We start from the raw sequence: 15,224 nt of genomic DNA on the forward strand, positions 1-15,224 counted from the left end.
CTTTTCGTGCATGGTGGGGATCAAGAATGATCATTGCGCGGCTCAAGCTTAACTTCATAAAGCTAAGACAATGTGGCCCTAATTGGACACCATGGGTCTCAAGCAGCCTTCACGTACTTAATTTATTTTATTTTTCACTAAGCTGTCCTTAAACAACTTTTTAAAGTATAATCACATGAAAGTAGGCATGTAGAAATCCTGCCATGTTGCAAAACCATATGAAGCATGAACTTGCAATATTTATATCTCAAGTTATATATGCTTATAAGTTAATGTTAAATGTCATTTATAAGTGTAACATTTCATACGTGCATGTTATGATTTTTTTTTAATTGTGATTTAAAGCTTATTAGGTGTGCGTACAGCTATTGTTTTGGGTAAAAAAGTGACCGTTGTGGTGGCCATGCTCAAATAGAAGATGAACAAAAGTAAAAGTGTACAAAAAGCAAACCGAAGAAAATTTAAAGAAAAAAAAAAATGTTGTGATGATTCTCTAACTGTAGGGGCATTGTTGATGCCGTGCCATCATCATTATTATCCTCTGTGCTCTTTTTCTTTAAGACTATCGAAAAGGAAACGACAACAATCAGTTTGATCAGATTTACAAGAATCGAGCTTTCTGTCAATGGCAGTGTCACCTGAATCCCTGCCCGAAAAGCCCCTCGATTTTCGTGCCCCGCCGCCATCGCCAATCGCCAGTGGCCGCCGCTCCTGTGTCACTAATGATGACGTGCTCACGGAATTTCTTGAGCATTCATTGCGTGTGCCGGATTTGATTTTACCGGATAAGGTCTTCCCCAGACAAAAGTTTATTGAAAACCCTCCAAGCATTGACTTTCAATCATTGAGGTCCATGCAAAGCGATGCTGTTTCCAAGTTGTTGGATTCTATTGCCACTATTGGGTGTTTTCAGCTAGTGAATTATGGAGTTCCAGTGGAGTTCATAAATTCCACTATGGCTACGGCCGGCGGAGTTTTCGGGGTGTCATCGGAGAAAAGGGCGGCGGTAACGAGGTCACCGGAGAAGCCTTATGGGTTTGAGGAAGTTCACGGTGAGGAGGAGGAGAATGAATTTAGCGAAGAATTCGTTTGGTGTAGAGACGAAAGTTTGAAGCAGGAAATGGAGGGAGTTTGGCCACTTGGATATTCAAAATTCAGGTAAATAACTGCCTACTACTCTTCAGCATGTGGATTTGTTTATTAAAGTCTTAGGGGTCTGGTGCTAATTTTCTTGTAATGTGCAGTGAGAAAATTGAGACCCTTATGTTGGATATGGAAAAGGTGGCCGAGAAAATCTTACAAGTTGTGAGGGAAAATTCAGAGAGAAAATCAGTGAATAGAAATTGCATGGAGCAGGAGCAGGAAAATGTTGGTTCTGTTTGTTATCTGTACAGGCATTGCCGCGATGTTCCGGCGGATTCGAGCTCCCTGAGGTATGATGTGATCAGAATGCTGATAAGGGGAGTTGATTTTTCACATGCTTTGTGTTTGCATATTTGTGATGGGGCTTCGGAGTTTCATGTTTACTCCAAGAAAGGTTGGGTCTCATTTACTCCAGATAAAGATGCCATTGTCATAACAGCTGGGGATCAAATTCAGGTACCAAATACTAAAATAAATATAAAACTTTCATAATATTGATTGTTGCTTCCATTTTGTTACATTATAATTTTTGTTATGGTAAGATCACTGAGACTCGGATATGTTTTAATTTTTTAGTATTAGTAATAGATTATTTCGCATAACTTGCTGAAAAAAAAAACTAAATATCTGTCAACTTTTTCTTGAGAGTAAGAGTTTTCATTTTAAAGTAATTGTGGGTTTAAAAGTCACAACACCATAATACTAAACGACTGCAATTATACAGCGCGTCGAGACTTAGTAGAAAATTTGAACTGTCTAGTTGATTATAGTCTTTGTGTTGGCTCTTGGTGATTAAAAAGCAGAAGCAGCCTTCCAGCTCTTTATAAGACAAAATGATTATGCATAAACATCACACTACAATATAACATTGATCTTTTGTTCTTTACAACTGGAAGAAGCATATTTCCTTTATAAGTTTGACAGCTGTGATGAGATTATCTAATCATATTAAAGCACATTTTCTTGTCAACTCAATGGACAAAATGATGATTTTATTTAATTATATAACTTTTTTGGGCACAGGCATTTGGTGGTGGGCAGTTGAAGCATGTAATCGGAAGGCCAATATTTAAAACTGATCAGAAAGAAGATTGCATTTCAATGGCAGTTCTGTATTCACCTCCAAGCATCCCTAGCAGCAGCAGCAGCAGCAGCAGCATCATCACCTACATTCCTGAGAAGGGAAAAACTATTTCCCTTGGCCAACAATTTATGATTGCAATATTTTTAACTCTTTTGTATCACTTTTTGGTTTATGCTTACAAAAAATTCTGATTCTGTCAAGATTTTTATTTTTTATTTTTTCCTTTCAATTGATGAAAATCACACACATTCACGTCCATCAATCATGATCCACATTGTGTATTGCCCCTTTTTTTTTAAAAAAAAAAGAAAAGTAAAGCTTTCATTATCATTTAGAATAAATTTGTAAACATACTTTTCTCATTATAAAATTATTGTTATTAAATAATTTATTTTTTCATTGTTTTAAAATTATTTTCATTTTATCAATAGAATTGATTATATCAAATATTAGGATTAAAATATAGTTAGGGTCCATAATTAATAAAGACATTTTAGGGGGGATAATATAAGAATCTTAAAGGAGTGTGAAAAGCATTACTCTAATTTTTTTAAAAGAATATATACAGTATATGAATAGGCATATAAAATTAAAGCCAACACCAAATACACAATTAAAGCCCAAATAAAAAAAATGAAAAGACTCAAATTCTCCACCAATCCACCTTAAAAAGATAAGAAAATAAGTTCTTAATCAACTCTACCAAAGAGATGGTACTACATTACTATTAAAATGATTGAATGCTATCACAATTGTAAATTTTACATCATTGATAACACATTTTTAATTATATATTTTTTTTTAAAAAAAAGGGTAACGTTTGACTAATCATAAAAAAGAAAATGCAGCATTTATTTTACAAAAAGCAAAAATAATGGTTTTGTGAAATAAAATAAACTATAAAAAAAAATCAATGCCCTTCCTTCGACTTTCCTTTCTTAGGCATGCTCTATCTGAAGAAAAAATTAAAAAAGGAAAAATATTAATTTCATTTCTCTTTTTGCAATATTAGCACTAAAGAGAATACCATTTTCAACCCTCAAATGACGTGGCAGATGTTGATTGGCTTCCGTATTCTACTAACCACTAAGGCCGCAAAGAGAACAAACAAACACAACACACACACTAAACCTCAGTTCTGACACAAAACCCCTGAAAAGAGAAACTCACTAAGGGCCTAAGATTCTCACTTAAATCCTTTTTTGCAGAGTTTAAGTCATGGATGACGAAGACTCATGGCCTGATTTTACATTAGCTGAGGTAATAAATAAAAATAAAAATCACTTTGTTAGCATTTCTTTTTCAATGGGTTCTTGATTTTATCATCTGGGTCTGTTAAAATTTCCATCTATTTAGCTGAAACTATCCGCTCAACTAAGCTTTCTATTCTGTTTCTTGTTTAAAATGTTTCTAGGGTCTGAATTGTTTTGATTATGAGGTCTATGAAACTGGAATCAGAAAGTTCAAGTTTTTATTTTCTTAATTCTGAAAATGCTCATGTTAATGTATTTTGATGATAATATGCTCTTAAATGAGAATGTTGGTTAACATAATTAAAACTTTGGTTGCATTTTTGGATTTTTTATATGGAAAATGATCTTTTTAACTTACTGAAGGCTGCTTAACATGATGATTATGATTGTTTAACTTGTTTTTAGCTGTTATATGCATTATATATTAACTATTGCAATTATTAAGTCTACGTATTTATCATCTAACATGAATACACATGTATATTGTTGTGGTTTTTTGACAGATTAAGGAAATGGAGAGCATGTACAAGGAGATAGGAGAAGCATCATTGACTCAGGAGTATTGCAAAGCGCTTGCGACCAGTTTTAGGTTGAGTACCTTGCTGGCAAATCTTTACTGTTACCTTTTTTTTTCTTTTGATAGAAGAGCTCCCTTTTTCTGGTCAAGTATTATAATGTGCTTTATCAAACAAAAGTGGGTCTTGATTGAACATTAACTTTTGTAATTCTTTGCCTTTCTATATATTTGGCAGTTTCTCAGCAAGTCGTGCTGCAAGACCTGCCATTACTTGGCTTCAGGTTTTTATCTTCACTGACCTGAAAATTTGATCTTCCCTATATTAGGCCCCTTCATAACTCTTGTCTTGTTTTGATTCTGTTTTAGGTGCAAAGTTGGTTCCGGGATAAACAAAAAAAGTCACAAGCAAAATCCAAGTCTTCATCTAAGGATCTCAAGTTATTTATTGATCTCTGTGGTGAAAGTATTTCGAGCAATGAACCTGAGATGTCAGATAAGCCAATAGGTACCATAAATGGAGTTGTGCTCAGGTCTAGGGATTTGGAATTATTTTCTGTTGAATGGTCCTTCAACATGATTTTAACATTTAGGTCCGTCGTCTCGTAGTCTGCTTGGTAATTATTGGAGAATGCTTTTTGGGTTAATTCATCACATACAACTATTCTACGTACATAATCTAAATTGTAACTCTTGTGAATTTGCACTTGGGAAGTGGAGTTTTTAAATAACTTGATGTCACTGAACTTTTAATTAACTTTGAGCATAGTGCGATTCTTCTTCCAGTATTTTCTTTTCCTGGCTACTGGTCTTCCAGTTAGCTCTTCATTTCCTTTTCTTGCTTTCATCTACGTCATCGATAGTTATGCTTTGGATCCATAGGACAGCTTTTACCTCTCAGTGATATCTTAGATGGGTTTATGAGGACTGTGAGCAGTCTGACATAGTTTCACTTAATTTGAAGTTGGTTTTAAATTCCTATCCTGTACTCATGTCAAGCTCCTCAACGGAACTTTAATTTTGATATTCAACCACCTCAACTTCTTGTTCATCGGTGATAAAATTATTTTTCCCTAATCCCAAAACTGGAAATGGAGTTATAACTTAATTTTCAATGTAAATTTTTTTGCAGGCAGTAGGATCTCAGAACTTAAGGAACTGGCATTTGAAGCTAGATCATCAAAAGATGATGCATGGTAAGAATTAGATAAGGAGTACTAAAGTTTGTGTTAAAACACTGTATCTTCAATGTGCATGTATAGAAACCACCCCATGTATTTAGCATATGGTTTGAAATGCATTTTTGTTGCTTCCTGTAGATTCAGAATTTGTACGTTTGGTACATAATTTAGCATTTTAGATTAAGAAGTTAATTAATGATAAGCATTTTATTTTATTTATTTGTTCACTACAATGATTTCATTCTTGTTCATATAGCTCCATCCTTCATATACAGTTGGGCTTCAAATTTTCATCATTAAATAAATTTGAAATGATTATATTTTCTTCAGGATCTCAGAGCCTCACAAAAATATAGGCTGCATTTTTGTTTGTAGGAGTGAGGTGGGACTTGGGAGGCAGTGATTAGCTATATTAAAGATACGATAAACTTTTAATTGAAACGCATGTATATTAGAAATGAATTATAGATATTTTAGAATTATAATGAAGAGTAATAACTCATAATGTTAGCTTGTCGATTCAAGCAATTGTCCCTCTCAAAACAAATCATAAATCTTTTGGAAACTGCAATATGTTGTTTTGGTTATGACCTCAAAAATCGTGATTGTTACAATGTGCAACCTTGGTTTTGATCAATATTCTTCTGAATAGAAGTAGCATCTACTATACCTAACATTTCTTTGGCTTCCAGGTACGATGTTGCTTCATTCCTCACCTACAGAGTTACATGTGCAGGTGAACTGGTAAGAGTCTTCTATAATGAATTTGTGTATCCCCTCATAGCTGTAGCAGCATTTGAAATAGTAATTACTTTGAATCTGAAATCTATAAATCAGCAATGCAATGGTTTTCTTGCTCGTGTGATTATTTGCATTTTCTCTACATTATTTGTGTGACCTCATTTGATCCTGCAGCAAGATGCAGGAGAGCACTTTATGATAGTTTTTAATTCTAGGTTTTGGGAGACCTCCTTCCTTATCTATTTTGCTGGCTACGGCTTGCTGAATAAAGCAAACATTGTCCAATTAGGCCTAAAGCTTGATAGTTTACCATCTAGGGGTGCCAGCTCAATTAGGCCTAAGGCTTGATATTTTACCATATGGGACTGCCTGCTCAATATGGAAAACTAGGCTTGTTTGTTTATACAACCTGAAGTAGATAAATTGTCTTTTCAGCAAAAATGATTTAACCTTTAAGAAACAAGAATATATGTAGAACTTCTAATAGTGGGCCAAGATTTTGATATAAGATTCAGTTTGCGATGTGATTATAAATTGAATTTGTCAAGAACACCCAAGCTCCCTCAAGGACATATCCATTTTAGATTTCATATCGTTACATGATTGATACTTCTTCCATGCTGTCTGGAATATAACTCTTCTTGCTCTTAGTTTTTAAAATTTTATATCCAACCTTATTTCAGCATTCCTACCTGCACTAAGATGACAAATCGTGTAATGCTTTGCAGGAAGTACGTGTGCGATTTTCTGGGTTTAATAATACAGAAGATGAATGGGTGAATGTGAAAACGGCTGTTCGTCAGCGGTCTATTCCTTTAGAACAGTCAGAATGTGTCAAGGTCAATGTTGGAGATCTTGTTCTATGCTACCAGGTATTGATTTTTCTTTAAGAAATTAACAACGAAATGAAGAGAAGGAAAGAAGGATTAAAAAATAAATAAACAAATAAATCCATTTGATGTTGACCCAAAGGGATACAAAATACCTTCTTAAATATGATAATAGACATAATGTTAAATATTCTATTGGATATACTTTTATTCTTTATGGCGGGTATACAGGAAAGAGAAGATCAAGCAGTCTACTGTGATGCACATGTTTTGGATATCCAGAGACGGGTACACGACACAGAAGGCTGCCAATGCATCTTTGTGGTCCGCTATGACCATGACTTCTCTGAGGTTAATTTGCAAAACTCTGTCATTCCCTCTTTTCCTCATTCGCCATTGTACAGCTTGTGCACTTGTGGATGCACATAGGATGATGGTTTCATAGTTGTTCTTCAAATCTAAGACCTTTTTGGTTGCGGAATTGCTGCCTGACCATTAATCTCGCGTGCTTATAACAGGAGCAAGTTAAAGTGGAGAGATTATGTTGCAGGCCTACCCTTTAAAAGTCTCAGGCAACCTTAACTTGTTAATAAAGAGCAGTTGTATTATGATGAGAAGTGAAACTGTGTCCTGAATTATTTGACCGCAAATATCGGTGAATGTTTTATAACCTCAGTAAGCAACTTATCCGGAATTAACAATCTTGTTATTTACGAAAGAGTGACCCGGCAACAATTCTTCATTCTTCTATCTTGATCCAACGATTTAAAAGAATAAAAGAACCCTAAGTTGATATCGGTAGGATCATATTTTGCTTTGAATTTATTGGTGATATTAAAATTCCATCGTTCGTGGTCTCATTGGTTGTGGAATTAAAAGGTCCACCGATTCGACGTGGTTGTCTGGGTTATCAATTTTATTATATCTTTTCGATTTGATGCTAAACTTTTTACCACTTTCCTCGTATGAAATTCTAATTCTGTTCTAATTCTGTTCTAATTCAATGATTCACAAGATTAAATGATTAATAAGATTGAGGCAAAGACTACGTGTATCCCAAAAGATACAAATAGCATCTATGAAATATAAAATAAAAGCTACCAATATACATACCGCAACAATTTCACGAACTCTCTTTCTTTTGCAAATTAGAAGACCTAGAATAAGTTCTTATTTTTGAAGACTATACAAAGTTAAAAGAGCCATCCTCCCATCTTCGATCCCGGACATTTGCCGAAGTTATTTCGCACAGCTGACAGGCACAAAGCGCAGATTCACTAAACTTCTATACCTTGATTACAATTAATTAAAGGCCATACTCATCAAAATTTCTTGGAGCCTCGATAATGGACACTTCTCAGAAAATCCCAATTTTCTAGCTTCACGGCTGGATACCTAAGTGGAGAGAGCTGCCGTTCCACCAATACCAGTACTTACAACGATTTTCAGATGCCAAACAAAGAATGTGAAACTCTACGAAACCGTTCGTCCGTAACATACGGATGCAATATAAAGATTCTTTGCCCATTTCTCCTGCAAGATCAATCAAAGATTTTTAGACCCAATAAAAAGATTTGAAGACAGTAAAAAAGTGGAACCAAATATGAAAAGAATATATTAGACCTTGACATGTGCACTAGGAAAAGCTGAAGTTCGAAGAGTTTCTTGGGTTTCATCAGCAGGTTTTCTCCTTGGGACACTAAGAACAAAAGCGGCCTGGTCCCAAGTTGCTGCAGTGGCTGTAATGCGATATCCACTATCCCAACGACGATGAATGCCTTCACTAGGGTAAAGAAAATCAAGTTCAACTACCTGAAATAAGCAGACAGAATCAGTGACTTGCCAATGGTTTACACTTCTACTACTTAAAAAATTGGCAGGAATATCGGGAATCCAAGAAATGACCTGGTCAGAAAATCCTGCCCCGCGAGACATCACAACTCCCCATCGACTCCCAGAGGTGGCCATTGCTGTAACATAAAAACCCTCCCTCCATTTTTTGTTAATCCATTTAAAGGGAAACGCATCACTAACTTTGTAAGATTGCTGCAAATACTGTGTCCCTGGATATAACAAATAAAAGTTAGTGAAATAGAAATCCCTATACTCTCCGCCTGCATAACCAAATATTGAAACATCATAGTCTAACCTTTTGACATGACTACTAATGAGCTCCCGTTGGTAGCTCCGGCTATAGCACTAATATAATAGTTCTTCTCCCACTGCTCCATTATCCATTCCTTTGCACACAACAAAAAAATAAATTGTTAACATACATCCTGAGACTACTTTTCCTGAAAAGATATACAATAAGCCTTCTGTACAGAATAGCAATCCTTAAGGATACAACAAGGTAACAGGACAGGGCAAATTGGTCGAAAATACGTGATTATGTACCTTATGAAGAAAATATGGGGATAGTTCATAGACTTGTGCGGAGAAGCCAGTACCAGCATCCATAATAAGGGCCCACAGGTTTTGGCATGAAGCCACACTGCTGATAAATAGCCCATCCTCATTTCCCTTCTCAATGTGTTGGGCAAGCCTTGCATCTGCCACATTATAGTGATACCTACAGAAGTATCGCAATTTGATCACTCTAAATTTATTGAATAAACTTATCAATGATAAAAATGTAAAGATAAAAAGGGATCGCAAAGAGGAAAGAACAGCAGATTAAAAAGGACGCCAAAGATGAATGCACAACTAGAACGGTTAACAAGTCAACTATGTGAACCATATAGACTAGATGGCTAAATGAATATTATCAACAAAAAATCTGAAAAAAAACAAAAGCCCTGACAGATAAAATCAATTAAAACAGCCTCTAAAACCATATCTTGAAATCACCTAAGAAATTACTTAAAGCATATTCATACCTTTGCTTCATTGGTCGACGGGCATTGTAAACACTAATCCATTGTGTAGCTGGCATTCCCATACGAATCTTCTTCTTTGGTTGTTCATCTTCTTCGTCCTCAATTGTCATACGGCCTCTCTTATGACCAACTTGGTAAATAAGCTTCGGAGAATGTAAAGGACATATTAGATGCACCAAAAATTTAAAAAGTTGAAAAGTTCAATGATTTAAAAAGTTATTCTGGACACATTGACAAATTCAATTAACAAATTTAAAAAGTTCATCTCAAAAAGAAAAAAAATCAATAAATGCGAAAAGGAAGAACATAGTACCTTTTGTGCTCCTTCTGTGCTAATTGGCCTGATATCGGGATTTGGACCAACAATCCCATCAAAGAGGGAAATATATTTTGCATAATTAGGTTCTTCATCAAACTTTAAGTTCACAACATATTCAACGAACTGTCTGAAGGGCGCTGGGCAGAAGCAACAAAGACCGTCTGGGGATGTGGCCATCTTCTTCTTGCAAACAAGAAATCCTTTGTTTTCTCCCTAAGAAGATCATTTTAAAATGTTAAGCACTAGATTAAGCAGTATTCTTCAATCATTTTTCCATTAAGTACAAACCCTTTCACAAGCTGACAAAACTGACCTGGTATCCTTGCCAAGGCAAACGACCTCGGAGAAGGAAAATGAGTGTGTAAGCAAGCGATTCTAGATCATCTCTCCTACTTCCAGTTCTACCCAAATGCGCATGTACACTAGCATAACGGACTGTTCCCCTGCAAGATAAGAATAATCCTACAATTTAGGGAATACAAACACTAAGAAAACAAAAACTTGCATGAATTTTTTTTTAAATACAAACCAAAACAAAATCAATGGAAATACCTGAAAACATCAGGCCTTTGGTCATATTCAACATGCATGCCAGTTGTGCTGTCTCGCCATTTAGTAGCTGATGCCCCAAATCAAGATATATATAAGTTGCAAAACAATTGTTGTGCAATAAAAGGTTAATGTTAGAAACAATGAGATCCACAAGGTACCTAGTCCAAGGTCAACAAGGAATAATTTCTTCTCATCAGGTGTTCCAGGAGGACCAAGCAGAAAATTTTCAGGCTTCACATCTCCATGCACATACCTGTGAAACAGAGGTCAGCAAGTATTGCAAACAAATGTTTTTAAGTTTAGGGCAATCAGCCTCCTTGTTTGTAGCTTGCATTATTTTGTAAATTCCAAAAACAGATGGTAGAATATGAGCTCATTAGGGCCTCTTCAGGACAAATAGGTGACCAATAGATAAAATTTATCTAAATGAACATGCCAAGAACAAAAGAAACATAGATCTAGCTGTTTACATACCAATAATTTCCATCTCATGGAAATATATCAACAAGTAGAAAAGCAGTATACAGACAGTGTGAACAACCATTGCAAGAAGCATAAAACAGGGTTTGGAATTCTAAAGATCTTACCCTTTGGAGTGCATCTTCTCCAATATCGATATTGCTTCAATGGCAATGCAGGCAACCATTTCAATGGACATTCTGTAATTAACAACAGCATGCTTAAGCAACTGAAATAGCAGAAAAGAGAGAGTGCAACTCTAACAGCAAAAAGCTTAATGCATTTGAGCCAAATTTCATCAAACTTACGTATGCGAGTTATTATTCCATACATCCCACAAGCTTGGTCCCAGCATATCCATTACCTAAAAGAATTAATATTTTTCAAACCCACTCTAAAAACCATGTAGAAGCAGCCAAAAATAAATAAATAAAATAAATCAGAGTTCAAAGATAGCATACCATCACATAATAGTCACCTTGCCGGCCCTTGAAGTGTACTCGCGGTACACCATGACTTCCACCAAGGGTGCTGCAAAAACCAGAAAAAAAAGGTTCATAGATGCATAAGTACTATTGAAGTCCAATGATCACAAGACAAGAACACAAGAGATGCAACCACTCACTTGTATACTTGCCACTCATACGGTGGTCCATAGTTGCATCCTTTACTACTTCTATGCTCAAATTTCAATGCCACCTAAATGCCAAGATGATTTGAAGTTATAAGTAGGAAAAGATGAGAAAAGCAATTTAACTCAATAACTCAAAAATGCAAATAGTAAACATTATACCTCTACAGCTCCAGGACCAGTTCTTTCATTTGCATTTACAGGAGAGACTCGCCGACCAACATACACTTGGCCAAAGCCACCCTTGCCCAGTTTTCTTTCTAGTCTATACATTGGGGAACCACCAACCGCAATCTGAGACAACCATCCAATCAAACTCATTTTAGGAGATACAGGGTGAAAAAAATAATGCTCAATAACCTTCACATAAATTACATATAACCAAGTAATCAGCAGACCAGATCACATTTTCCTTCCAAAGCTGTGCAAAAGCGATTAATTTTAAGCTTTTAATGTTATAGTTAAATCACCAACAAAATTTCCTAATCCACCAATATGTAACTTTAAAAGAGAAAAGAAGCTTGCACAGAAAAAAGAAAATTATAGATATGACATCAAAATTTCCATTACAACTGGTTTTCTACACCCAGATGGATTAAAATGTATCTGAAAACTAAAAGGTCAAGCTGAATCCTTCCCAATCAAAATTGTGAGTATCAGAGAGAACTATAGACTAATTAAGCTACTATAATGACCAGCATAAAGGGAGGTAACATTGAGCAAGTAAGGAGAAGAAAGATAGGTAAGGAAATATTTTGATGTCAAGTGCAAAAAAAATATTTTTTGCATAGATGCAAAGATGCAAAGAGTAGCTTGTGTAACAGGATACTAGGAACAAATACACTGGTTATGCGCACACTATATCCCAGTTACTCCCAATCTACAAGTCAGTATTGTTGCAGGCTAATAATTCACTAAGCTGAAATTTGTAAACTTTTATTTCATAATTAACAGAGAGCGTACCCCACGGAAATGGAGAAAAAAAAAATGCAGAACTACATCAATGACCAATTTCATAGTAACCAGTGAAGATCAACTGAAGGACTTGGTTAATACACAGATTGCTACAAGTTTATAATGACCACAGTCCAAATAACACTGATAAATGATGCTTTAAATGATATAATTACTTTACTGTCGTTATTGATAATTAATCTGTAACATTTCAGTTAAACATTGACCATCTCAGAAAGCGGCCAGAGAAGACAAATGTTCATAAGAGAAAGAAATGAGAAAATAATTAAGCCATGTGGAAATCATACTCATATTCCTAGAATGTAGGTGAAACTAAATACTGATAAGACGCACAACAACAAAGCATATCTATACCTGAAAAGTAGTATCAAAGGAAACAAATAAATCATAATTATAATGATTTAGAACCCTGCATATTCTCTCTACATTAAAACAGTGTGCACTTCTATACTTGAAAAGTAGCATCAAATAAAACAAAATAAACTGTAACTATCTCGTGTATTCTCTCTACATTAAACCAGTGTCCACATTAGGTATCCAGCTTCTCAAAATAGTTCAGAACATTAACTGCTAGCAACACATCATAAATTCCCCATCTTACAGCCAATATATCAGGATAATTAGACAAACCTAGCCCCAGTAAACCATCTTTGGATGGAATAAAACCAAAACTTAAGGATATATTCTTAACTACCATGCTACTGCATGGATTTGAAAGAGTAGCTACCAACTTTTACTAGGCCGCTAAAATATTCAACCACTCACTCACTCATTCATGACCGATACTGATTCCTTCCCACAGCCACAGAGGATCATAAAAGGTCACGGCATGTCAATTCCAAACAACCCCACAAACAAATCCAGTCGCAAACAATTCAAACAATCAAATTAATGTCTGTGCAACACAAATGTGTAAAATTTAGAAGGGGATAAAAATCAAACCTTTTCAGGAAGCGGAGCGGTACTTCCCTCGTCTTCGCCGCCGGCATTAGCCTTATCATTGCTTGGACCGCCGCTACCAAACTCGTCCATATTCTTCTCCCCAACCTCCTCCGCAGCCTTATTCTCCTCCGATTCTTTCGCCTCAACCACTACTCTCTCATCAACTTTCAACTTATTACTATTATTACTATCAGGCACCGGCACCGGCACTGGTGCTGGCACAGCCGCTGCTGCTGCCGCCGCCGCCGCTCGTCTCCGCCTCGTACGTGTCGCAATCGCCCCTCCCGCCGCTTCGTCCGCCGCCGCCGCGACGATCGGAGTAGTCGGATTTTGTTTCTCTTCCGCCTTCGCTGCTGCTGCCCGGCCTCTGCGCACTCCGCTACGCATCACCGGCATCGTTCATCATTCAATGTACATAATCACTATTTGCCGTAAAAAAATTTGCAAAACAAAAACCTTAATTCTCAAGCAATCAATCGGGACTGTAACACACGATAGAAAAAGGTAACAAATTTTTTAAATTTCCAACGACAGATTGAAATCCTTCACACTGCAAAACTCAAAAGGGTATTAATCGTGAATCTTGATTTAGAATTCAAGAATCAGTGATCACAGTCGGAGGAATTAGGGTTAGTGATTTAGGGATCTGTTTAGAAGAGAATCTGGAGAGAGAAACAGAGAGAGACAGGAGTACTTACTTTCCAAAAGAGAAAAGAAGAAACCAAGGAGGTATTGTAATTAATTGCGAATTTTTTATGAATTTAAATTATTGCGTGGAGGGATGTGTGTCGTCGATGTGGAGAAAACGCACGGTGTTGAAATATTTGGTATTTTGTTTAAACTGCATGAAATAGGAAAGTAGTGAAATGACGAAAAGGGGGTTGGAGTTCTTGCTCTGACAAGTCTAGCCACGGATGAGTGTAAAAAGGTGCAAGCGTTGCAATGTAGTGAGTGGTTTCATGGTACATGCGAGTTTGTGCCTTTGCGGTGCGGTTGAGTTTATCTGAACCCTTGGATCGGACTCAGTGGGTTGAGTTTACTTTGACCACTCAATGTAAAAACAATAGAGAAATTTAAAGAAATAATAACTATAAGATATTTCTTAGTGTAGGACTTTCAACTGGTGCCCGTCTAGCTCAGTCGGTAGAGCGCAAGGCTCTTAACCTTGTGGTCGTTTGTTCGAGCCCCACGGTGGGCGGTTTTATATTTTACTTCAGCAGCTTTTTCGTCGTTTTACGTAATGGCCTTTTTGTTTTGGGCCGATTCCTTAATCCACAGAAAAGCTTTAAACACCCTTTTAAAATTCTTATGAAACCCGTTCTTCCTAACTATGCATAGCTCTTTTTTAATGAAAATTACAGAAAATGATAAAAGGTTACAATAGAGTTTAATTAAATATTAAACATAACTTTTTTATAATAAAATTCTTGTCATTGCCTCAAAACTATTTATACCAATTAACGATAGGAGGGTTCATGATTTGAAAGTGTAAGAATATTTTAATTTAGTTAAATTCATAGTTGATCTTTAAGTAATTTATTCTAATAATAGAAATATAATTATAATTTTGGGTTTTATGAGAATTTCAAAGGGGTGTGAAAAGCACTGATCATATCTCTCTGACTCTTATCTGCAGACAAGCATTAGCCTTTAAACCCAAAATTTGTGATCCATTTTGTTTAATGTTTGTTTCCCCAGTTTTTGACTTTCATGAAACCATT

The 15,224-nt window shown here is 35.8% G+C and overlaps 3 protein-coding genes and 1 non-coding gene across 4 annotated transcripts; 3 read left to right on the forward strand and 1 right to left on the reverse strand.

The window, feature by feature from the left end:
* The first annotated feature begins 456 nt into the window (after positions 1–456).
* On the forward strand, positions 457–2,428 carry LOC18035945 (1-aminocyclopropane-1-carboxylate oxidase). The gene is made up of 3 exons (XM_006426822.2): positions 457–1,158; positions 1,245–1,599; positions 2,167–2,428. Exons 1-3 carry the CDS (start codon positions 626–628, stop codon positions 2,416–2,418), a joined length of 1,140 nt encoding a protein of 379 aa, XP_006426885.1. The 5' UTR covers positions 457–625; the 3' UTR covers positions 2,419–2,428.
* A 924-nt stretch (positions 2,429–3,352) lies between these two features.
* LOC18036014 (protein SAWADEE HOMEODOMAIN HOMOLOG 1) lies at positions 3,353–7,565 on the forward strand. The gene is made up of 9 exons (XM_006426824.2): positions 3,353–3,487; positions 3,984–4,069; positions 4,233–4,278; positions 4,364–4,502; positions 5,127–5,190; positions 5,868–5,919; positions 6,645–6,788; positions 6,978–7,097; positions 7,265–7,565. The coding sequence occupies exons 1-9, from the start codon at positions 3,446–3,448 to the stop codon at positions 7,307–7,309; spliced, it is 738 nt and encodes a 245-aa protein (XP_006426887.1). The 5' UTR covers positions 3,353–3,445; the 3' UTR covers positions 7,310–7,565.
* Positions 7,566–7,779: 214 nt separating this feature from the next.
* Positions 7,780–14,216, reverse strand: LOC18036024 (casein kinase 1-like protein HD16). Its single transcript, XM_006426826.2, has 16 exons — positions 13,504–14,216; positions 11,749–11,880; positions 11,581–11,654; positions 11,417–11,486; positions 11,264–11,319; positions 11,084–11,155; positions 10,655–10,749; positions 10,497–10,563; positions 10,258–10,387; positions 9,939–10,157; positions 9,626–9,768; positions 9,144–9,318; positions 8,896–8,986; positions 8,652–8,809; positions 8,370–8,558; positions 7,780–8,279 (listed from the first exon to the last, which is right to left on the reverse strand). The coding sequence occupies exons 1-16, from the start codon at positions 13,897–13,899 to the stop codon at positions 8,220–8,222; spliced, it is 2,127 nt and encodes a 708-aa protein (XP_006426889.1). The 5' UTR covers positions 13,900–14,216; the 3' UTR covers positions 7,780–8,219.
* Positions 14,217–14,628: 412 nt separating this feature from the next.
* Positions 14,629–14,701, forward strand: TRNAK-CUU. The gene has a single exon. It is a non-coding gene; the product is annotated as a tRNA-Lys (tRNA).
* Positions 14,702–15,224: the final 523 nt, after the last annotated feature.

The sequence above is a fragment of the Citrus clementina genome, unplaced genomic scaffold, assembly GCF_000493195.1.
Source record: "Citrus clementina cultivar Clemenules unplaced genomic scaffold, Citrus_clementina_v1.0 scaffold_7, whole genome shotgun sequence".
NCBI classification, from domain to species: domain Eukaryota; kingdom Viridiplantae; phylum Streptophyta; class Magnoliopsida; order Sapindales; family Rutaceae; genus Citrus; species Citrus x clementina.